At 59.6% G+C, this 22,625-nt stretch overlaps 1 protein-coding gene across 3 annotated transcripts; it reads right to left on the bottom strand.

The window, feature by feature from the left end:
* Nucleotides 1-1,238: 1,238 nt before the first annotated feature.
* On the bottom strand, nt 1,239-22,122 carry UNK (unk zinc finger). 3 transcript variants are annotated; one of them, XM_038742012.1, is made up of 16 exons: nt 22,015-22,122; nt 6,894-7,103; nt 5,955-6,131; nt 5,673-5,803; nt 5,390-5,525; nt 5,166-5,283; nt 4,908-4,992; nt 4,671-4,813; nt 3,694-3,759; nt 3,093-3,267; nt 2,681-2,785; nt 2,322-2,495; nt 2,030-2,211; nt 1,779-1,886; nt 1,608-1,643; nt 1,239-1,476 (listed from the first exon to the last, which is right to left on the bottom strand). In XM_038742012.1, exons 1-16 carry the CDS (start codon nt 22,098-22,100, stop codon nt 1,321-1,323), a joined length of 2,088 nt encoding a protein of 695 aa, XP_038597940.1. In that variant the 5' UTR covers nt 22,101-22,122; the 3' UTR covers nt 1,239-1,320. The 3 variants fall into 3 exon arrangements, with proteins under 3 accessions (XP_038597940.1, XP_038597939.1, XP_038597941.1); XM_038742011.1 differs by having other exon boundaries at nt 1,608-1,886; XM_038742013.1 differs by lacking the exon at nt 2,322-2,495 and having other exon boundaries at nt 1,608-1,886.
* Nucleotides 22,123-22,625: the final 503 nt, after the last annotated feature.

Raw genomic sequence — 22,625 nt, 5'->3', positions numbered from 1 at the left:
GGCACCGTGGCCTCTAGGCATGTATGTTAACCCTTCCTGGTCCAGGAAGCTCCCTCTCTTCCTCTCCCCAACCCCCTCCACTGCTGGTAGCTGCCCTGGATTTGGGGGGGGGTTCAGGGGCCTAAAGGAGGGGCAGCACCCCCCCTCCCCCTCAGTCCTCTTGCTCCCCATGCTCTGTCTCTCGCTTTCTCTCACACACACACAAACACACTCACACACTCTCTCCCACACACAGCCCCATGCTGGACTCCCATGGGAGCAAGAGTAGGGTGGACTCTCATGCATGTTTTCCCCTCCACCGTAGGCAGTGGGAGCACAATAAATACTGCTGGCGGACAGGCCGCCCCAACACACACTGACACACAGGTGCGCACACCACCCACTCTGTGCCCAAGTCCACAGAGCCTGATGCCAGGGGTCCCCCCTCTACGGCTGCAGGTCCCCCCATCTCCCCCAACTACTTACCCACTAGGGAAATGGGGGAGAAGGGCAGGGAGGTCCCTGCTCTTTGTGGGAACACATACTCCCACGAAAACCCTTCGCACAGCCAGGCAACAGAGCATGGGGCGGGCGATGGGTCACAAAGAATTGTGTTGATCCAATCCTGGTGCCTCCGTTTCCCCACTTTTGAAGGGGGAATAGGGGTGGGCCCGGAGAGTGCCTCACTTGATCCCTCCCCCTGCACTGGCCAGAGAGGGAGGACACAACGGCCACAGCCCGTGTCCATCCCGCCGGGCCCATGGCTCAGGTTGGAGAGAGTATGCCCTTCCCCGCCCTGCCTCCAGCCCTGGGAGAGGAGGGTGGGAGGCTGTCCAGAACCCCGCTACCTCCCCCGACCCCCAGGCTGCCTGGCCTCGACTCTCCTGCCCTTTTCCTAACACAAATTTGGTCAAATCCTCAACCTCCTTTGAGCGCTGAGGGGAGGGAGGGGGGCCTGCTGGCCAGGCTCTGGACCCAGGGGTGGTCCCTTCACCGCTCTACACACACACAAGCACACACACACCCCACCCCCGGCCCTGCGGCCCTCCCCTTCCTCTCGGGGGTCAATGGTCAGCCCAGTCAGCCCCAGCCACCCGCCCTAGGTCTGACCTCTTCAAAGTGCTTGGTAACTACCTCTGCTTTAAGCATGTGGCCATCTCTCTGTACAGACATATATATATATACCTATATACATAGATATATATATATATACATACACACACACACACACACTCAGCCAGCTGCCACGTGCACACGCACGCACACACACACGGACACACATGTACACGGATATCTACTTGAAGCAGCTCCGCGGCGGATGGGTGGGGTTGGCGGGCAGCGTCAGGAGGGCGGGGGCTGTGGGCGCGGGGAGCGGCAGACGGGGCAGTCGGCCTCCTGGGCGCACGGTTCGCACAGCACCGCGTGTTGGCAGGGCAGCACTACCCGCTTCTGCTCTTGACACTTGAGGCAGGTCTGCGAGCGCAGCTGGAACACGGCCTGGGGCAGACGGGCGGTGGGGGGGTGAGCCACCACAGTCGCGCCCCGGCCCTCCACACCACCCCCCACCTTCCTGCCCGGTCGCCCTCGGCCTGGCCTGGCCTCCCGCCAGGTTCCAGCGTGGGGCTCACCTTGTCCACCTTGTCCAGGTTGGAGCGCAGCTGCTGCTGGAGGCCGTACAGGGTGGCCAGGGGCAGGGCCTCCAGGTCAGAGAAGGAGCGCGGCGGGGCCGGGGGGTCCGCGGAGTCCGGGGGTTCCCGCCCGCTGTGCAGCCGCTCCAAGTCCCCCTGCAGCTTCCTCACCTGCTGCTCCAGGGCATCCCGCTGCCCCCGCGCCACCTCGCACTCGACGCCCGCAGCACTGGCGCGCTCGCTGGCCTCCTCGGCCTCCTTCTTCCAGGCGTCGCAGGCCTGCGGAGCCCGGCACAGGAGCGTCTAGCCCCCTCCCTCTGCCCGGTCTTGGCACGGTTGTGGGGGGGCATGTGGGGAGAAGAAAGGGAGGGACCTCCCCAATCGGCCCCCGCGCCTTGGCCCTCCCGGCTCTGGCCCCGCACCTGCTTGGCCTGTTTCCACGACTCCTCCCACTGCTTGATGGTGCCGTTGGCTTCTTCCAGCTCCTGGCGGAGGCGGGCCAGCTCGGCGGCCCCCAGGCTCGACGGCAGAGCAGGGGACGTGCCGGGCGAGAAGCTTCCCGAAGGGAAGTGCTCCCAGATGCTGCTGCTCATCCCATTTAAGCCTGGGAGGGGGAGGGGGGCAGCGGGTCAGGGCTCCCACCCCCGCCGCTGGCACTGCGCCCGCTCCCCACCCGCCCTGGTCTCCCTCGTCCCCTCCCCGCCAACCTCTCACCCAGAGAGCCGTGGGGCGCAGAGGCCCCCAGGAAGGGGCTTTCGGACTGGGGCTGCTGCAGAAAGTGGGAGGACAGGCTGAGCGGCGGGGAGGGGGAGGCCGAGTGGAAGGAGGCGGAGCTGCCCAGGGAGCGGGGGATGTTGACCGGAGCCGAGCTCTGCAATAGACTCCCGCCTGGAACAGAGCCGGGGGGTTGGAGGGGAAGGAAAGGTCGGGGAGGGGGAGAGCGCAAGGTCAAGGGGGTGGGAGGGGAGCCGGGGCGGGCCTCCCTCACAGCTCGGGGGGCTAGGGGCCTTCTGGGTGGGTGCAACCCCTTGCCCCACCACCTCCCACCACCTCCCACCCCCACGGCCACGCACCGATCACGATGCCGCCGCCCGCCGGGGGCACGGGGCCACTGTCGAACGTCTTCTCCAGGGCGGCCACCCCGAACTCGGTGAGGTCCAGGTCATCCAGGGCCGACTCTGGCAGAGAGAGCGAGCGGGGGCCGCCGTCACGGGCCGGGCCTCGCTCCGCCCCGCCTTTAGCCTGGCGGTCCCGGGGAGGGTGGAGTGGCGGCACAGGCCAAGGCCCGGCCGGGAGCGGGGATGCACCCCCGCCTGATCCCGGGCGGTCACGAGGGGGAGGACTGAGGTGGGGGGCCCCCGGTCCAACGGCCGAGCCCGACGGCAATCCCCATCCCTTCAATGCCCCCGGCCCCCTCGAAACCCGCTCGGCCCCAGGCTCCGCCGGGGAGGCGACCCTCGCTCCCTGCGTCCCACCGGCAGTTACCTATGACAGACTCGACCGTGTCGCTGGTGGGGTAGAAGGGCAGGGCGTTGGCGTTCATGCCGGGGGCGCTGCTGGTGCCCATGGGGCTGGGGGGCGTGGCTGCCAGGCTGGAGGTGAGACTAGAAGAGATGCCGGAGGTGAGGGGGCTGGCCCCGGGGAGAAGGCCCAACAGCTCCTGGAACGAGACAGGAGGAGGGAGTGAAGCGGAGGTGGCGACAGCGGCGGGGAATGGAGGCACTGAGCTGGGCAGCGGGTGAGGGCACAGATGGAACAGAGCTCGGGTCCTGGCCCCGAGGGCCCCGGGCTGGTGGGGCAAGGTGGGCCCAAGCCCAGTGATCCCAAACTGCAGGAATTCCCGCCTCCTCCGTTCGGACCGATGCACGCCGACACACGTTACGTGCCTCTGGACGTTACAATGAAGGGGTAGGGGAACGCTTTCCGGAGGACGCGAGTGTGGAGCAGATTTAAACAGAAGATGGCGGGGGAGGGCTGACCCACTCCCCTCGGGTTAAGGGCGTCCTCCAAGAAGGGGCGTGCCCAGGCCGTCGGCCCCTCGGGGGGGCTGGCGCCAGGCCAGGGGGTGAGCAGTCGGGGGCCGTACCTGTTGGGGCTGCCGCGGAGGCTGGTCTTGGCTCCTGGGTTCCAGGGGGTGCGGTTTCAACTTGGCCTGGACAAGCGGAGCAAGTGGGCACAAGTGGGCCAGGATGGAGCAGCCTCCAGCGGCCACACACCCACCCGGGGAAACGGGCACGTTCTACTCCTGCCCCGTGCCGATCCCGGGCCGGAGAGGAGGCCGAGAGATGCGAGCAGGGGCCCGGGGACCCCCGCCCCGAAGCCGGCTGACCTCCGCGACAGCCTGGCGGCCATCTTTCCCCCTTAGAGTCCATCCGTCGGATATACTGGGGTGACAACTGGGTGGGGTCGGCAAACGGCTCAATCCCTCTATCGGTAGCACGTACCGGGCGCCGACTTTGCGCACGGCCCCGTACCGAGCACCGGGGAGGCTACCGGTGAGTTAGCGGACACGATCTCCGCCTCGGGGAACTTCCGCTCTAGCGGGTGCCAAACTGAGCGTAAGGGAGAATCTAATGGGGTTAGCAGACACAGGCCCTACCCTCGTGGAGCTTACGGTTCAATGGGGAGACACTCACAGATTTCAGGGAGGAAGGAAAAGAGAACTATTCAGGAGAGTGTCTGCACAAAGTCGGCGCTCCATAAATACCATCTGCCGCTCTGACCCCACCCAGCCCAGGGTACCCGGAGCGGAGACGCCCTGCCCGCCCCGGGGGCTGGCCCACGGTGGCAACCCACCAGGCCGGGTGGCCCGTGTGGACTGAAAGCTTAAGGGCCAGGGAAAGATCGGGGGGCAAGAAGCAGAGGGGACTAGGGCCCAGGAAGAAGAGGGGTTGGGGAGGGAGACAGAAGGGCCGGGGAAAATGGGGGGGCAGGACCTACGAAGAGGGGAAGAAGAGGGAGACAGAGGGGTCAGGAAAGACGGGGGGGCAGGGTATTGAGGGGCTCCGATAGGGGCAGGGAGGCAGGAAGCAGAGGGGAGCCCCCCACTCCACAGCCACGTACACTGCTGAGGTCCGGGGCGTGGGGGCTGGAGGGGCTGGCGGGGACTGAGTCTCCGGCCGCAGATGGCACAAACAGCACGGGGCCGGCCTGGGTTGGGCTGGGTACGGCCGAGGGCGGCGGCAGGTCGTCCCCCGGCGGGGGCTCTGTGGGAGACACAGGAAGGTGGGGAGGAGTCGCCTCGTCCCCGCCTGCCCGGGGTCCCAGCCCCGCCCGGTCCCCCGAAGCCCCGGCACCTACGGTCCACGTGGGCGAAGGCACAGAAGGGTCCTCGTGGGCAGCTGCCCGACTGCTGCATGTCATTGCACTTGGTCGACTTGTAAATCTGGGGGGAGGAGAAGTTTAGTCCACTCAGCGGGGGGCTTCCCCACACCCCTCCGCAACACCGCTCTGGTGGCACAACCCAAGCCGGGGCCTGCCCCTCTGCCCTCTCCCAGACCCCGTTTCCAGGGGGACTGGCCCGTGCCCTGCGCCCCGCGCAGCGGTGAGCAGCCCTACCTCGGGGTGGAACTGCTGCTCGGTGCGGGTGTGGCAGTGCTGGCAGGCGTCCCCGTGCTCGCACTTGCTGGGATCGCCCCACTCATCTCCGTGCTTCACCCCGGGGCACGGCGAGGACCTGGAGGCGGGGAGGGGAGAGAGGGGCCGGGGGAAGGGTCAGCGGCCCCCTGCCCCTGCAGAGCGGGTTCTCCCCAGACCCCACGCGCTCCGGCAGCGGGCAGCACCTGTATTTGTGCTTGCGGGGGCTGCGGCGCCGATCCTTGCTGCTGTGGTAGTAGGGGCAGGCGTAGCCCTGGCGACACAGCCGGGGGGGCTTCTTGCACAGCTCTGTCTTGTAGTTGCCCAGTACGTAGGCGGTGTCTGGTGGCGGGGCAGGGAGGGGTTGGTCAGGGCACGGTCTCACCTCCGAAAGGCCTCACCGGGTCAGGAGGGTGATTGGGGGGCAGCTCAGGGACGCTCATCCCTCACCCTCTCAACCTGACGTGCCCCAACCCGGCCCCTCCTCACCCTGCCAGCGGGGTTCCTCACTCAGGATCTTCTCAATCATGATGTGACTAGCGGCCAGGGCCGACTGCCCCTCGCCAGCTGCCTCTGCCACCGCCTGGCCATTCTGAAGGGCCTCCATGGCCTGCAGCTCCCTGCCAGGGGAGGGCGGGGGGAGGGACGGACGGACAGATAGGGAGGCAGACAGGAGACGGTGAGGGCCGGACCGAGGGGCTCAGGGTCCTGTGATCCCGGCAGCCTCCGCTCCCTTCCCCCGGCCCTCCCCCAGCCGGCCGGCCGGCCCACCTGATGTCATAGACGGGGGAGCGGAGGTCGTGGGGGCCGTGGGCGAAGGCACAGTGGGGCCCGTTCTTGGCGCAGTGCCCCTTCGAGTCCGTCTCGTGGATGCAGATGCCGGTTTTGTAGTAGCGCAGGTGGTAGCGCCTCTCTGTGTCCCCTGTGGTTCTGTGCAGGAACGGGCACCTGACATGGGCAAGAGGGGCCATCACCCCAGATGCACAGGCCGCCGTCCAGGCCGGCGCCCAACCCGCCACCCCACGTACACCGCCCTCCCGGCTCCTCCACCGAGCCTGCCCAGATCGGCCTCACGAGGCGGCCCGCCAAACAGGTGTTTCGTGCGCGACGGGGTTGCTGGGGACCCCTTGGCCATCCGTGGCCTTTGGGCCCTTGCCCGTCCGCCTCGCTACAGGGGAAGGGCCCCGTTCCTCCCGTCCACCAACGCCCTGCCCCATCTTAGCTTAGCCCAGTCAGGCCGACTCTCGCAACCACTTGCGGTCTAGCCTCTAGACTGTGAGCCCCCTCTAAGACTGTGAGCCCATTGCTGGGTAGGGACCGTCTCTATACGTTGCCAACTGTACTTCCCAAGCGCTTAGTACAGTGCTCTGCACACAGTAAGCGCTCAATAAATACGATTGATTGATTGATTGACTGCGGTCCCTGGCGGCGAGGAGGGAAGCACCCAGAGGGTCAAAGGCCGGGGGTGAGAGGGACGAACCCTCATACAGCTGCCTGGAAACCCCCCTAGAGGTCCTGGCTGGATCCAGGGCACCCTGAAGGGGCCTGGAATGCCAGATGCTCCTGGGCCATGGCAGGAGAGGGGACCGGCACCCGGGTGCCCGGGGATCTTTCCCTCCCCCGGGAAGGTGACGCCAGAGTGTGGTCTTGGCCACCTGGGCTCCGCCTCCACCCCCCCCTCAAACCTCCCGGGGGGAGGGGGTGACTCACTCATCTCCCTCCGGGCAGAGGCCAGTGGTCTCGTCGTACTTGGTGCAGTAGATGTCGGGGCTGTAGTTGAAGGCCCCGTCGCGGCGGCGGACGGAGCGGCGGCGGCGCTGGTTCACAAAGTGCCAGTGGAAGCAGCTGTATGGCCGGTGCTGGGCGCATTTATGCTGCACAAACAGCGGGCACTGCTCCGTGCGGAACTCCTTCAGGTACCTGGAGGCGGGAGAGGGAGGAAAGCTGGGCCGGGGGGCGGGGGGGACCCTCGGGACTCCACCTCCCTCCCAGAACGCCAGCCCTGCCCCGCCTGAGCCACCGCAGAGGGCACGTGCCACACAAGGCAACATTCATTCCTTCATTCAATCGTATTTATTGAGCGCTTACTGTGTGCAGAGCACTGTACTAAGTGCTTGGGAAGTACAAGTTGGCAACATATAGAGACGGTCCCTACCCAACAGCGGGCTCACTGTGTAGAAGGGGGAGACAGACAACAAAACATATTAACAAAATGAAATAAATAGAATATGTACAAATAAAATAGAGTAATAAATATGTACAAACACATATACATATATACAGGTGCTGTGGGGAGGGGCAGGAGGTAAGGCGGGGGCGATGGGGAGGGGGAGGAGGGGGAGACGGTGGACGAGGCGAGGGCGTTGTGTTCTAGACTGTGAGCCCGTTGTTGGGTAGGGACCGTCTCTATCTGTAGCCGACATACTTTCCAAGCGCTTAGTCCAGTGCTCTGCACACAGTAAGTGCCGAATAAATACGATTGAATGAATGAATGAATTGTGTGCCGCCCGCCGCCACTGCCCTGTTGGGTGGCCGCTCTCGGTGCCCACCCGGTCGACCTCCTTGCTGGGCATGCCGCCGGGCCCAGGGGACCGGGCTGGGGGCACGGATGGCTGAGGGCAAGCCATCTGGATTCATTCATTCATTCATTCAATCGTATTTATTGAGCGCTTACTGTGTGCAGAGTTCTGTACTAAGCACTTGGGAGAGGTTCTCAGTCAATGGTATTTACTGAGCGCTTACCCTGGCCCTGACCGCCTTCCCCTGCCCCTGCCTCCCCGGCCCTGACCGCCTTCCCTGCCCCTGCCTCCCCGGCCCTGACCGTCTGCCCCTGCCTCCCCGGCCCTGACCGTCTGCCCCTGCCCCTGCCTCCCCGCCCCCTGCCCCTGCCTCCCCGGCTCTGACCGCCTTCCCCTGCCCCTGCCTCCCCGGCCCTGACCGCCTTCCCCCGCCCCTGCCTCCCCGGCCCTGACCGCCTTCCCTGCCCCTGCCTCCCCGGCCCTGACCGTCTGCCCCTGCCTCCCCGGCCCTGACCGTCTGCCCCTGCCCCTGCCTCCCCGCCCCCTGCCCCTGCCTCCCCGGCTCTGACCGCCTTCCCCTGCCCCTGCCTCCCCGGCCCTGACCGCCTTCCCCTGCCCCTGCCTCCCCGGCCCTGACCGTCTGCCCCTGCCTCCCCGGCCCTGACCGTCTGCCCCTGCCTCCCCGGCCCTGACCGCCTTCCCTGCCCCTGCCTCCCCGGCCCTGACCGTCTGCCCCTGCCTCCACGGCCCTGACCGTCTGCCCCTGCCCCTGCCTCCCCGCCCCCTGCCCCTGCCTCCCCGGCTCTGACCGCCTTCCCCTGCCCCTGCCTCCCCGGCCCTGACCGCCTTCCCCTGCCCCTGCCTCCCCGGCCCTGACCGCCTTCCCTGCCCCTGCCTCCCCGGCCCTGACCGTCTGCCCCTGCCTCCCCGGCCCTGACCGTCTGCCCCTGCCCCTGCCTCCCCGCCCCCTGCCCCTGCCTCCCCGGCTCTGACCGCCTTCCCCTGCCCCTGCCTCCCCGGCCCTGACCGCCTTCCCCTGCCCCTGCCTCCCCGGCCCTGACCGTCTGCCCCTGCCTCCCCGGCCCTGACCGCCTTCCCTGCCCCTGCCTCCCCGGCCCTGACCGTCTGCCCCTGCCTCCCCGGCCCTGACCGCCTTCCCTGCCCCTGCCTCCCCGGCCCTGACCGTCTGCCCCTGCCTCCCCGGCCCTGACCGTCTGCCCCTGCCCCTGCCTCCCCGCCCGCTGCCCCTGCCTCCCCGGCTCTGACCGCCTTCCCCTGCCCCTGCCTCCCCGGCCCTGACCGCCTTCCCCTGCCCCTGCCTCCCCGGCCCTGACCGCCTTCCCCTGCCCCTGCCTCCCCGGCCCTGACCATCTTCCCCTGCCCCTGCCTCCCTGGCCCTGACCTTCTGCCCCTGCCTCCCCGGCCCTGACCGTGTGCCCCTGCCCCTGCCTCCCCGGCCCTGACCGTCTGCCCCTGCCTCCCCGGCCCTGACCGCCTGCCCCTGCCCCTGCCTCCCCGGCCCTGACCGCCTGCCCCTGCCCCTGCCTCCCCGGCCCTGACCGCCTTCCCCTGCCCCTGCCTCCCCGGCCCTGACCGCCTTCCCCTGCCCCTGCTTCCCCGGCCCTGACCGTCTGCCCCTGCCTCTCTGGCCCTGACCGCCTTCCCCTGCCTCCCTGGCCCTGACCGTCTACCCCTGCCTCCCCGGCCCTGACCGCCTTCCCCTGCCCCTGCCTCCCCGGCCCTGACCGCCTGCCGCTGCCCCTGCCTCCCCGGCCCTGACCGTCTGCCCCTGCCTCCCTGGCCCTGACCGCCTGCCCCTGCCTCCCCGGCCCTGACCGCCTTCCCCTGCCCCTGCCTCCCCGGCCCTGACCGTCTGCCCCTGCCTCCCTGGCCCTGACCGCCTTCCCCTGCCCCTGCCTCCCCGGCCCTGACCGCCTTCCCCTGCCCCTGCCTCCCCGGCCCTGACCGTCTGCCCCTACCTCCCTGGCCCTGACCGCCTTCCCCTGCCCCTGCCTCCCCGGCCCTGATCGTCTGCCCCTGCCTCCCTGGCCCTGACCGCCTTCCCCTGCCCCTGCCTCCCAGGCCCTGACCGCCTGCCCCGGCCCCTGCCTCCCTGGCCCTGACCGCCTTCCTCTGCCCCTGCCTCCCCTGCCCTGACCGTCTGCCCCTGCCCCTGCCTCCCTGGCCCTGACTGCCTTCCCCTGCCCCTGCCTCCCTGGCCCTGACCGCCTTCCCCTGCCTCTGCCTCCCTGGCCCTGACTGTCTGCCCCTGCCTCCCTGGCCCTGACCGCCTTCCCCTGCCCCTGCCTCCCGGGCCCTGACCGTCTGCCCCTGCCTCCCCGGCCCTGACCGCCTGCCCCGGCCCCTGCCTCCCTGGCCCTGACCGCCTTCCCCTGCCCCTGCCTCCCGGGCCCTGACCATCTGCCCCAGCCTCCCCGGCCCTGACCGCCTGCCCCGGCCCCTGCCTCCCTGGCCCTGACCGCCTTCCCCTGCCCCTGCCTCCCGGGCCCTGACCGTCTGCCCCTGCCTCCCCGGCCCTGACCGCCTGCCCCGGCCCCTGCCTCCCTGGTCCTGACCACCTTCCCCTGCTCCTGCCTCCCCTGCCCTGACCGTCTGCCCCTGCCCCTGCCTCCCCTGCCCTGACCGTCTGCCCCTGCCCCTGCCTCCCCGGCCCTGACCGTCTGCCCCTGCCCCTGCCTCCCCGGCCCTGACCGTCTGCCCCTGCCCCTGCCTCCCCGGCCCTGACTGCCTTCCCCTGCCCCTGCCTCCCGGGCCCTGACCGTCTGCCCCTGCCTCCCTGGCCCTGACCGTCTGCCCCTGCCTCCCCGGCCCTGACCGCCTTCCCCTGCCCCTGCCTCCCCGGCCCTGACCGTCTGCCCCTGCCTCCCTGGCCCTGACCATCTGCCCCTGCCTCCCTGGCCCTGACCGTCTACCCCTGCCTCCCCGGCCCTGACCGCCTTCCCCTGCCCCTGCCTCCCCGGCCCTGACCGCCTTCCCCTGCCCCTGCCTCCCCGGCCCTGACCGCCTGCCCCTGCCCCTGCCTCCCCGGCCCTGACCGCCTGCCCCTGCCCCTGCCTCCCCGGCCCTGACCGCCTGCCCCTGCCCCTGCCTCCCCGGCCCTGACCGCCTGCCCCTGCCTCCCCGGCCCTGACCGCCTGCCCCTGCCCCTGCCTCCCCGGCCCTGACCGCCTGCCCCTGCCCCTGCCTCCCCGGCCCTGACCATCTGCCCCTGCCCCTGCCTCCCCGGCCTTGACCGTCTGTCTGCCCCTGCCTCCCTGGCCCTGACCGTCCTCCCCTGCCTCTGCCTCCCCGGCCCTGACCGTCTGCCCTGCCCCTGCCTCCCCGGCCCTGACTGCCTTCCCCTGCCCCTGCCTCTCCAGCCCTGACCGTCTTCCCCTGCCCCTGCCTCCCCGACCCTGACCGCCTTCCTCTACCCCTGCCTCCCCGGCCCTGACCGTCTGCCCCTGCCTCCCCGGCCCTGACCCTCTGCCCCTGCCTCTGCCTCCCCGGCCCTGACCGTCTGCCCCTGCCCCTGCCTCCCCGGCCCTGACCGTCTGCCCCTGCCTCCCCGGCCCTGACCGTCTGCCCCTGCCTCCCTGGCCCTGACCATCTTCCCCTGCCTCTGCCTCCCCGGCCCTGACCGTCTGCCCCTGCCCCCCCGGCCCTGACCGTCTGCCCTGCCCCTGCCTCCCCGGCCCTGACTGCCTTCCCCTGCCCCTGCCTCCCCAGCCCTGACCGCCTTCCTCTACCCCTGCCTCCCCGGCCCTGACCGTCTGCCCCTGCCTCCCCGGCCCTGACCCTCTGCCCGTGCCTCTGCCTCCCCGGCCCTGACCGTCTGCCCCTGCCTCTGCCTCCCCGGCCCTGACCGTCTGCCCCTGCCCCTGCCTCCCCGGCCCTGACCGTCTGCCCCTGCCTCCCCGGCCCTGACCGTCAGCCCCTGCCTCCCTGGCCCTGACCATCTTCCCCTGCCTCTGCCTCCCTGGCCCTATCTGCCCCTGCCTCTCTGGCCCTGACCGCCTTCCCCTGCCTCTGCCTCCCTGGCCCTGACCCTCTCCCCCTGCCCCTGCCTCCCCGGCCCTGACCGTCTGCCCCTGCCTCCCTGGCCCTGACCGTCTTCCCCTGCCTCCCCGGCCCTGACCATCTGCCTCTGCCTCCCCGGCCCTGACCGTCTGCCCCTGCCTCTGCCTCCCTGGCCCTGACTGCCTGCCCCTGCCTCCCTGGCCCTGACCGCCTTCCCCTGCCCCTGCCTCCCTGGCCCTGACCGCCTTCCCCTGCGCCTGCCTCCCTGGCCCTGACCGTCTGCCCCTGCCCCTGCCTCCCTGGCCCTGACTGTCTGCCCCTGCCTCTGCCTCCCCGGCCCTGACCGCCTTCCCCTGCCCCTGCCTCCCCGGCAGGAAGGGAAATACAAGTTGGAAGCATATAGAGACAGTCCCTACCCAACAATGAGCTCACGGTATAGAGGGGGAAACAGACATTAATACAAGTAGATAAAGCAATAAATTACAGATATATACAGATAGATACATATGTGCTGTGGGGAGTCATTCATTCAATCGTATTTATTGAGCGCTTACTGTGTGCAAAGCACTGTACTAAGCACTTGGGAAGTACAAGTTGGAAACATCTAGAGACAGTCCCTACCCAACAACGAGCTCACGGTCTAGAGGGGGAAACAGACATTAATACAAATAGATAAGGCAATAAATTACAGATCAATGAATCAATCAATCGTATTTATTGAGCGCTTACTGTGTGCAGAGCACTGTACTAAGCGCTTGGGAAGTACAAGCTGGCAACATCTAGAGACAGTCCCTACCCAACAGTGGGCTCACAGTCTAGAAGGGGGAGACAGAGAACAAAACCAAACATACTAAAAAAATAAAATAAATGGAATAGATAGGTACAAGCAAAATAAATAAATAAATAAATAGAGTAATAAATATGTACAAGCATATATACATATATACAGGTGCTGTGGGGAAGGGAAGGAGGTATATTCATTCATTCAATCGTATTTATTGAGCGCTTACTGTGCGCAGAGCACTGTACTAAGTGCTTGGGAAGTACAAGTTGGCAACACCTAGAGATGGTCCCTACCCAACAACAGGCTCACAGTCTAGAAGGGGGAGACAGACGACACAGCAAAACATATTAACAAAATAAATAGAATAAATATGTACAAGTAAAATAGAGTAATAAATACGTACAAGCATATATACATATACACAGGTGCTGTGGGGAAGGGAAGGGGGGGAGAGGAAGGAGGGGGCTCAGTCTGGGAAGGCCTCCCGGAGGAGGTGAGCTGCCAAGTGGGCTCCCGCGCCGCCAGCCGGGCCTCCTATTTCATTCATTCAGTTGCATTTCTCGAGCTATTACTGTGTGCAGGGCACTGTACTGAGCGCTTGGGAAGTCCAAGTTGGCAACATCTAGAGACGGTCCCTACCCAAAAGCGGATTCATTCATTAATTCAAGGTATATCATCATCAGTCGTATTTATTGAGCGCTTACTGTGTGCAGAGCACTGTACTAAGCGCTTGGGAAGTACAAGTTGGCAAAATATAGAGACAGTCCCTACCCAACAGTGGGCTCACAGTCTAAAAGGGGGAGACGAACAAAACCAAACATACTAACAAAATAAAATAAATAGAATAGATATGTACAAGTAAAATAGAGTAATAAATATGTACAAACATATATACATATATACAGGTGCTGTGGGGAATGGATACATATGTGCTGTGGGGAATCATGCCATCCTCGTTGTTGGGTAGGGACCGTCTCTAGATGTTGCCAACTTGGACTTCCCAAGCGCTCAGTACAGTGCTCTGCACACAGTAAGCGCTCAATAAATTCGATTGAATGAATGAATCCTCGGGGCTCAAAGGAGGCGCGGCTGCCGGGGGAGGGGCTTGTCCCTGACACTGCGTGGCGCTGTCCGGCAGGGGGCGCTGCTGGGGCAGCGCTTTCCCGGCTCGTCACTGCCCCCTGCGGGGCCCGGCGGGAACGGCCCTCGGCGGACACACCCTCCGCCGGCCGCCGGGGCCCTTTTTGCTCCCTGCTTTTTCTTTCTTATAAACATCTCTATGAAGCGTTGACTCTGTGCCGACCCCCACCTCAATCAATCAATCAATCAATCGTATTTATTGAGAGCCTACTGTGTGCAGAGCACTCTACTGAGCGCTTGGGAAGTCCAAGTTGGCAACATCTAGAGACGGTCCCTACCCAATAGCGGGCTCACAGTCTAGAAGGGGAAGACAGAGAACAAAACAAAACATATTAACAAAATAAAATAAATAGGATATCATCATCATCAATCGTATTTATTGAGCGCCTACTGTGTGCAGAGCACTGTACTAGGCGCTTGGGAAGTCCAAGTTGGCAACATCTAGAGACGGTCCCTACCCAACAGCGGGCTCACAGTCTAGAAGGGGAAGACAAAGAACAAAACAAAACATATTAACAAAATAAAATAAATAGGATATCATCACCATCAATCGTATTTATTGAGCACCTACTGTGTGCAGAGCACTGTACTAAGCCCTTGGGAAGTACATGTTGGCAACATAGAGAGACGGTCCCTACCCAACAGTGGGCTGGCTCACAGTCTAGAAGGGGAAGACAGAGAACAAAACCAAACATATTAACAAAATAAAATAAATAGGATATGTACAAGTAAAATAAATAGAGAAATAAATACGTACAAACATATATACATATATACAGGTGCTGTGGGGAAGGGAAGGAGGTAAGACAGAGAACAAAACAAAACATATTAACAAAATAAATAGGATATGTACAAGTAAAATAAATAAATAAATAGACAAATAAATACGTATGAACATATGTACATATATACAGGTGCTGTGGGGAAGGGAAGGAGGTAAGGAGGTAAGGCGGAGGTAAGCTCACGTCCTGCCTCTGGCCTGGAATGCCCTTCCTCCTCTGATCCCACCGACCACAGCTCTCCCCGCTTCAAAGCCTTACTGGAGAAGGCTTGGGAGAGAAAGCAGTGTGGCTCAGTGGAAAGAGCCTGGGCTTTGGAGTCAGAGGTCATGGGTTCAAATCCCGGCTCTGCCACTTAGCTGTGTGACTTTGGGCAAGTCACTTCACTTCTCTGGGCCTCAGTTCCCTCATCTGTAAAATGAGGATGTAAACTGCAAAGCCCCCCGTGGGACAACCTGATCACCTTATAACCTCCCCAGCGCTTAGAACAGTGCTTTGCACATAGTAAGCACTTAATAAATGCCGTAATTATTATTACTATTACTGAAGGCTCAGCCCCAAAACACCTAGGTACATATCTGTCATTTTATTTATCCCTTTGTTCTTCAACCGGGGTTCCGGCCCCAAAGCACTCATGTCCATCCTCCCCCTCCCCAACCCCCCTCCCCGCCTTACCTCCTTCCCCTCCCCACAGCACCTGTATATATGTATATATGTTTGTACGTATTTATTACTCTATTTATTTGTACATATTTATTCTATTTATTTTATTTTGTTAATATGTTTTTGTTGTCTGTCTCCCCGTTCTAGACTGTGAGCCCGCTGTTGGGTAGGGACCGTCTCTAGATGTTGCCAACTTGGACTTCCCAAGCTCTTAGTACAGTGCTCTGCACACAGTAAGTGCTCAATAAATACGACTGAATGAATTTATTTGTACTGACATCCGTCTCCCGCACTCTAGACTGTGAGCTCATGGTGGGTGGGGAGTGTCACTGTTTATTGTTGTATTGTATTTTCCCAAGCGCTCAGTATAGTGAGCTAGCTTGCCAACTTGTACTTCCCAAGCGCTTAGTACAGTGCTCTGCACACAGTAAGCGCTCAATAAGTGCGATTGATTGATTGATTGATTGATACAGTGCTCTGCAGCAGTAAGCACTCAATAAATCCGACTGAATGAATACATGACCGTGCCAGGCATTGTACTAAGCACAAGCTTATCAGGTTGGACACAGTCCCTGTCCCAGGTGGGGCTCATGTCTTAATCCCCCATTTTACAGATGAGGTCACTGAGGCACAGAAAAATTAGGCAACTTGCCCGAGGTCACATTGCAGCGGAGATTAAAACCCAGGTCATTCTGAAACTCAGGTCAGTCTGACTCCCAGGCTACGCTGCTTCTGTGAGCCCCCCCGTGGGACAACCTGATGGCCTTGTAACCTCCCCAGCGCTTAGTACAGTAATTTGCACATAGTAAGTGCTTAATAAATGCCATTATTATTATTATTATTATTATTATTATTATTATTATTATTATTATTCTGCGTAAAAAGCTGTGAATTGGCCTAGGGCGGACTTGGCCAGAGAGTCTGGGGGTGACTCCTGAAGGCTCCCAGACCAACTCTATTGTATTATTCTCTCCCAAATGCTTAGTACAGCGCTCAGCACACAGTAAGCGCACACAGGCCCTGTCCCACATGGGACTCATAGTCTTAATCCCCATTTTACAGATGAGGTAACTGAGGCACAGAGAAGTGAAGTGACTTAGCCAAGGCCACTCAGCAGACACGATCCGGTATTAGAACCCATGAATTTCTGACTCCCAGGACCCATGTTATATCCACTACACCACACTAATTCCGGTATTCGTTAACCACTTAATGTATGCCAGGCATTATACTAAGCACTTGGGTGGATACAAGCAAATCGGGTGACACAGACCCTGTCCTGCGTTGAGCTCTCAGTCCTAATCTCAATAAATACCATTGATTGATTGAGACTTAATAAAGTAGGAATGAAACCCAAACTTGGCCCCGTCACAGCTAAATTACAGGTGAAAATCCCAGCTACTCTGCTGTCCGGATCATTTTTCTAAAACAAACAAACAACAACAACAAAAAAGTTCTGCCCCGCCCCCGTCTCTCCATCGCATAAGTGCCTCTACTGATGGCCCATCCATCTCCACATCAAAAAGAAATTTCTCACCAGCCATCAGAGTCAAGGCCCCAGACCAGCTTTTTTCCTCCTCCCTATCCTCACTCCTCTTCTACTACGCCCTGGGCCACGCGTATTAACACCCTTAACACGTATTAACACACCTCACAACCACCACACAAAAATACAAACTGTCAACTCGGTGGTGTTTCCAGTGACAATGTATGGACCCGAAAGTTGGACGGTGAAAAAACAGGATAGAAAGAACATTGATTCTTTCGAAATGCGGTGTTGGAGATGGCTTCTGCGAATACCACGGACTGCCCGAAAAACAAACAAATGGATTTTGGAGCAAATTAAACCGAAGTGGTCTTTGGAAGGCCAAATGACTCGACTTGGATTAGTTTATTTTGGACACATAATCAGGAGGTCTAATTCTCTGGAGAAGACACTGATAATAGGAAAAGTCCAAGGAAAATGTGGAAGAGGCAGACCAGCAGCTAGATGGATTGAGACCATAACAACCATAATGGAAGAACCGTCAGAAAGGTTGTAGCAGAGGACACGACGTTCTGAAGAAAGTATATCCATGGAATCCGAAATGGCTGGACGGCACTTAATAATAATAATGATAACACCAATCTACTCACCATCCCTTGGAGGCCTTCTCCGACTAAAACCTCATTTCCTCTCCTCCCAATCCCTTCTAAATCGCCCTGGCACTTGGGTTTACACCCTTTTATTCATCCCACCATCAGCCCTAATCCGCACTTCGTGTCTGTCTCCCTCTCTAGACTGTAAACTCCCTGTGGACAGTGAACGTGTCTACCAACTTTATTGCGCTTAGTACGGTGCACTGCACATAGCAGGAGCTCAATGACTAAGATGGATTGATTGACTGACTTACTGACTGAGTCTATTGTGCTTTCTCTGGGGCTGGGGTGCAAGCAATCCCCTCCTTGCTGCTGCCGGTTTAGACGGTGAGCTCGTTGTGGGCAGGGAATGCGTCTGTTTATTGTACTGTACTCACCCAAGTAAGCACTCAGTCAATACGATTGAATGGAGGCCTGCTCTGCCCATATTGGGGGGGCGGGGGAGGCGCCAACCGCTCCCTCACCATCATCATCATCAATCGTATTTATTGAGCACTTACTATGTGCAGAGCACTGTACTAAGCGCTTGGGAAGTACAAATTGGCAACAGATAGAGACAGTCCCTACCCAACAGTGGGCTCACAGTCTAAAAGGCCTTCAGAGGCAACTCTGAAGAGAAGGCGCTGCCATTTCACCCCAATTTCTCTGCCCGACCCTGGCTTTGAGCTGCCCACCCCAACACAACCACCATCCGACAGGCATCTACGGGATGAGGGGGAGCCTGGCTCAGCAGAACGAAGACTGTGAGCCCACTGTTGGATAGGAACCGTCTCTATATGTTGCCAACTTGTACTTCCCAAGCGCTTAGTACAGTGCTCTGCACACAGTAAGCGCTCAATAAATACGATTGAATGAATGTAGCTGAGTGTGGCTTGATTAAGGCCAAGGAGTTTGTTGGTCACCCTAAGGGACAGTGGCCTGCATTTGGTTCCCACATTAAAAGGTCCGTTGTTACTTTTCAGCTGTTTCTCCTTGCTTCCTTGCTTTATCTCCTAGCCAAAACAGTCCTACTTGGACTGTGAGCCCTATGCGGGACAGGGACTGTGTGTGTTCAACCTCATTCCTACCCTGGGGCTTAGAACAGTGTGTGACACAACTGAAGCACTTAAATACCACTAAAGGAAAAAAAAGTTGATCTTCCCACCCAAAACCCCATCCTCCTTTGACTTTCCCACTACTGTAGACAACACCACTATGACCTCTGACTCACAAGCCCCAGCAGGATCTTGGCAGTGTCCTCAACTCATCTCTCTCATTCAGTCTGTCACCTACTGAATCCTTCTGGTTGTACCTTCATCGCACTTCTAGGATCTGCCCTTTCCTCTCCACCCAAACTGCTACCGCACTAATCCAAGCACTTTATCTCCCGCCTCGACTACTGCTTCAGCCTCCTCACTGACCTCCTTGCTGATCTCCCCTCTCCAGTCCATGCCACTCTGCTGCCCAGATTATTTTTCTAAAAAAAAAAAAAAAAAAAAAAATTTCAATACACAACTCCCCACTCCTCAGGAACCACCAGTGGTTGTCCATCCACCTCCACATCAAACATCAACTTCTCACCCTGGGTTTTACGGCACGCTCCATCAGCTCTCTCACTCCTACCTTACCTCACTGATCTCCTACTACAACCCGACCTGCACAATTTGGTCCTCTAACGCCAACCTATTTTCTGTAGCACATTCTCATTATCCTGGAACTCCCTCCCCCTTCATATCCAAAAAAAGACCACCGACCTCCCCACCTTCAAAGCCCCCCTAAAAATCACATCTCCAAGCTTCCCCCAAGACCTCATTTTCCCTACTCCCTCTCCCTTCTGCGTCCCCTACTCAGATCTGTACCCTTAAGCACTTGATATTCACCCCACCTTGAGCCCCAAAGCACTTTTGTACATCACCCTACACATCTGTGATTTATTTCATAATCTGTCTCCCGCTATAAAGTAGGCTTCTTGTGGGTAGGGATCGCGTCACCCAACTGTAATGTTTTGTACTTTCCAAAGCACTTGCCCACAGTGCACTGTACCCGTTAAGTGCTCAATAAATACCGTCAATCTGTTGATTATCCACGTCCTGCCTTCACTGTCTACAAACCATTTTTGCCTGTCTCTATTAGACTGCAAGCTCCTGGAGAGCAGGGCACACATGCCTGCCCCATAACAGTGCCGTCAAGCACTTCCTCTATAGCATGCACTGTAGTAGACCGTCAGATCGGACAGTTTCCATCCCACAGCATTGGGGGAGGGATTTCTCCCCATTTAACGAGAAAACAGAGGTCGAGAAAGGGAAAGTGACTTATCCAGAGTCACCCAGCAGGCCTGGGACCGGAACCTGACAAACACCATTTTTTTTTTAAAAAAAGGCCCAGGCTTCAGGATTAATAACAATGCGAGTATTTGTTAAGCGCTATGTGCCAAACACCGTTCTAGGTGAGCCCACTTTTGGGTAGGGACCGTCTCTATATGTTGCCAACTTGTACTTCCCAAGCGCTTAGTACAGTGCTCTGCACACAGTAAGCGCTCAATAAATACGATTGAAAGAATGAATGAATGAATAATCAGATTGTCCCCTGTGGGGCTCAGTCTTAATCTCCATTTTCCAGATGAGAAAGCAGCGTGGCTCCGTGGAAAGAGCCCGGGCTTTGGAGTCAGAGATCATGGGTTCAAATCTCGACTCTGCCGCTTGTCGGCTGTATGACTTTGGGCAAGTCGCTTCACTTCTCTGGGCCTCAGTTCCCTCACCTGTAAAATGGGGATTAAGACTGTGAGCCCCCTGTGGGACAACCTCACCACCTTTTGGTGAGAACAGCGTGGCTTAGTGGAAAGAGCCCGGGCTTTGGAGTCAGAGGTCATGGGTTCAAATCCCGGCTCCGCCACTTGTCAGCTGTGTGACCTTGGGCAAGTCACTTCACTTCTCTGGGCCTCAGTTACCTCACCTGTAAAATGGGGATGAAGACTGTGAGCCCCCCATGGGACAATGTGATAACCTTGTAACCTCCCCAGCACTTAGAACAGTGCTTTGCACATAGTAAGCGCTTAATAAATGACATTATTATTATTACTATTATTATTGTAACCTCTCCAGCGCTTAGCACAATGCTTTGCACATAGTAAGCGCTTAATAAACGTTTTCATTATTATTATGAGGTAACTGAGGCCCGGAGAAGTTGAGTGACCTCTCCGGCGCTTCACCGGGTTGACGTGGCTCAGTGGAAAGAGCCCGGGCTTTGGAGTCCGAGGTCATGGGTTCGAATCCCAGCTCCACCACTTGTCAATCAATCGTATTTATTGAGCGCTTACTGTGTGCAGAGCACTGTACTAAGCGCTTGGGAAGTCCAAGTTGGCAACATATGGAGACAGTCCCTACCCAACAGTGGGCTCACAGTCTAAAAGGGGGAGACAGAGAACAAAACCAAACATACCAACAAAATAAAATCAATCAATCGTATTGAGTGCTTACTGTGTGCATAGTACTGTACTAAGCGCTTGGGAAGTACAAGTTGGTGACATACAGAGACAGTTCCTACCCAACAGTGGGCTCACAGTCTAAAAGGGGGAGACAGAGAACAAAATCAAACATACTAACAAAATAAAATAAGTGGAATAGATATGTACAAGTAAAATAGAGTAATACATATGTACAAACATATATACATATATACAGGTGCTGTGGGGAAGGGAAGGAGGTAAGATGGGGGGATGGGGACGAGGGGGAGAGGAAGGAAGGGGCTCAGTCATCTGTGTGACTTTGGGCAGGTCACTTCACTTCTCGGGCCTCAGTTCCCTCATCTGTAAAATGGGGATGAGGACTGTGAGCCCCCCGTGGGACAACCTGATCACCTTGTAACCTCCCCAGCGCTTAGAACAGTGCTTGGCACATAGTAAGTGCTTAATTACATTTTTCATTTCATAACTGAGCCCGTCCTTCCTCTCCCCCTCGTCCCCCTCTCCATCCCCCCTGCCTTACCTCCTTCCCTTCCCCACAGCACCTGTATATATGTTTGTACGTATTTATTAATCAATCAATCAATCGTATTTATTGAGCGCTTACTATGTGCAGAGCACTGTACTAAGCGCTTGGGAAGTACAAATTGGCATCACATAGAGACAGTCCCTACCCAACAGTGGGCTCACAGTCTAAAAGGGGGAGACAGAGAACAGAACCAAACATACCAACAAAATAAAATAAGTAGGATAGAAATGTACAAGTAAAATAAATAAATAAATAAATAGAGTAATAAATATGTACAACCATATATACATATATACAGGTGCTGTGGGGAAGGGAAGGAGGTAAGACGGGGGGATGGAGAGGGGGACGATGGGGAGAGGAAAGAAGGGGCTCAGTCTGGGTACTCTATTTTACTGGTATATATCTATTCATTTTATTTTGTTAGTATGTTTGGTTTTGTTCTCCGTCTCCCCCTTCTAAGCTGTGAGCCCACTGTTGCCAACTTGGACTTCCCAAGCGCTTAGTACAGTGCTCCGCACACAGTAAGCGCTCAATAAATACGATTAAATGAAATGAAATGATAAAGGCCATCATTTGGTCATGGGGGGGGGGGACGTGCATTTGTGTTTGGGCGGTGGTTGGGGCGGCCTGGCCTTTCCCGCCTCCTCGCCCGGCCGGCGGTTGGCGGCGGTTGGAACCGGTCCGGACCGGCTGAGGGAGGGGCGGGCGCGAGGCCTCCTCGCGCTCTCCCTGCGCGCGTGACTCACGCTGGCCGCTGACGTCAGGCGTGCGCGCGCGCGCGCGGCGGGGGAAGCGCGGGGGGGGGGGCGCTCTACGTACGTGTAGTGCTGCGGTTTCTCGGGCTGCGCCTGCAGCACCTGGGCGGTAGCGGCCGAGGAAGCCGCGGGCCCGGGGCCCTTCGACATGGTCCCGTCTTCCTGCCTCTCCGCCGCACCACCCCTTTTATTATTCAGCTTGCGCGGTCCGCGCCGAGGACTCAGCGCGCCTGCGCCGCGCCATGAGCCCGTGCGGACCCCCCCCACGCCCCGCGCGCGCGCGCGCGCGCTGCCGCGGGGGCGGCTGGGGGTTGTGGTCCTCCCGGCCGGGCGGATGGGCGTCGCCCACGAGCGGGGGACTACAATCCCCAGGAGGCTTTGCGGCCGCGGCCCCGGATGTCGGGGCCCGCGCGGGGCCTGACGGGGGTTGTAGTCCGCCTCCGCGCCCTGGGCGCCGGCCTCCCTTCCTGAAATTCGGCCCATTTCCGACAGTCAGTCGACGGTCTTTACGGAGCGCTTATTGGGTGCGGAGCACTGTACTGAACGCTTGGGAAAGGAAAACGTAAAAATAGAACAGAGTTGGCAGGCACGTTCCCTGTCCACAATAATAATAATGATGGCATTTATTTTATTTGGTTAATATGTTTTGTTGTCCGTCTCCCCCTTCTAGACTGT

Source organism: Tachyglossus aculeatus, unplaced genomic scaffold (genome assembly GCF_015852505.1).
Source record: "Tachyglossus aculeatus isolate mTacAcu1 unplaced genomic scaffold, mTacAcu1.pri SUPER_34, whole genome shotgun sequence".
NCBI classification, from domain to species: Eukaryota; Metazoa; Chordata; class Mammalia; order Monotremata; family Tachyglossidae; genus Tachyglossus; species Tachyglossus aculeatus.
Note: the sequence above shows the minus strand (reverse complement) of the source record. Positions and strands in the feature narration are given on the sequence as shown.

What these genes read in the sequence shown, in the direction of transcription:
- UNK (XM_038742011.1), bottom strand. Translation starts at nt 22,100, where the DNA reads ATGTCGAAGGGCCCCGGGCCCGCGGCTTCCTCGGCCGCTACCGCCCAG. An exon ending in TCCCCCGTCTATGACATCAG is followed by an intron (nt 5,804 to 5,954) that starts GTGGGCCGGCCG and finishes CTCCCCTGGCAG; the next exon opens with GGAGCTGCAGGCCATGGAGG. An exon ending in TGCCTTCGCCCACGTGGACC is followed by an intron (nt 4,814 to 4,907) that starts GTAGGTGCCGGG and finishes TGTCTCCCACAG; the next exon opens with AGCCCCCGCCGGGGGACGAC.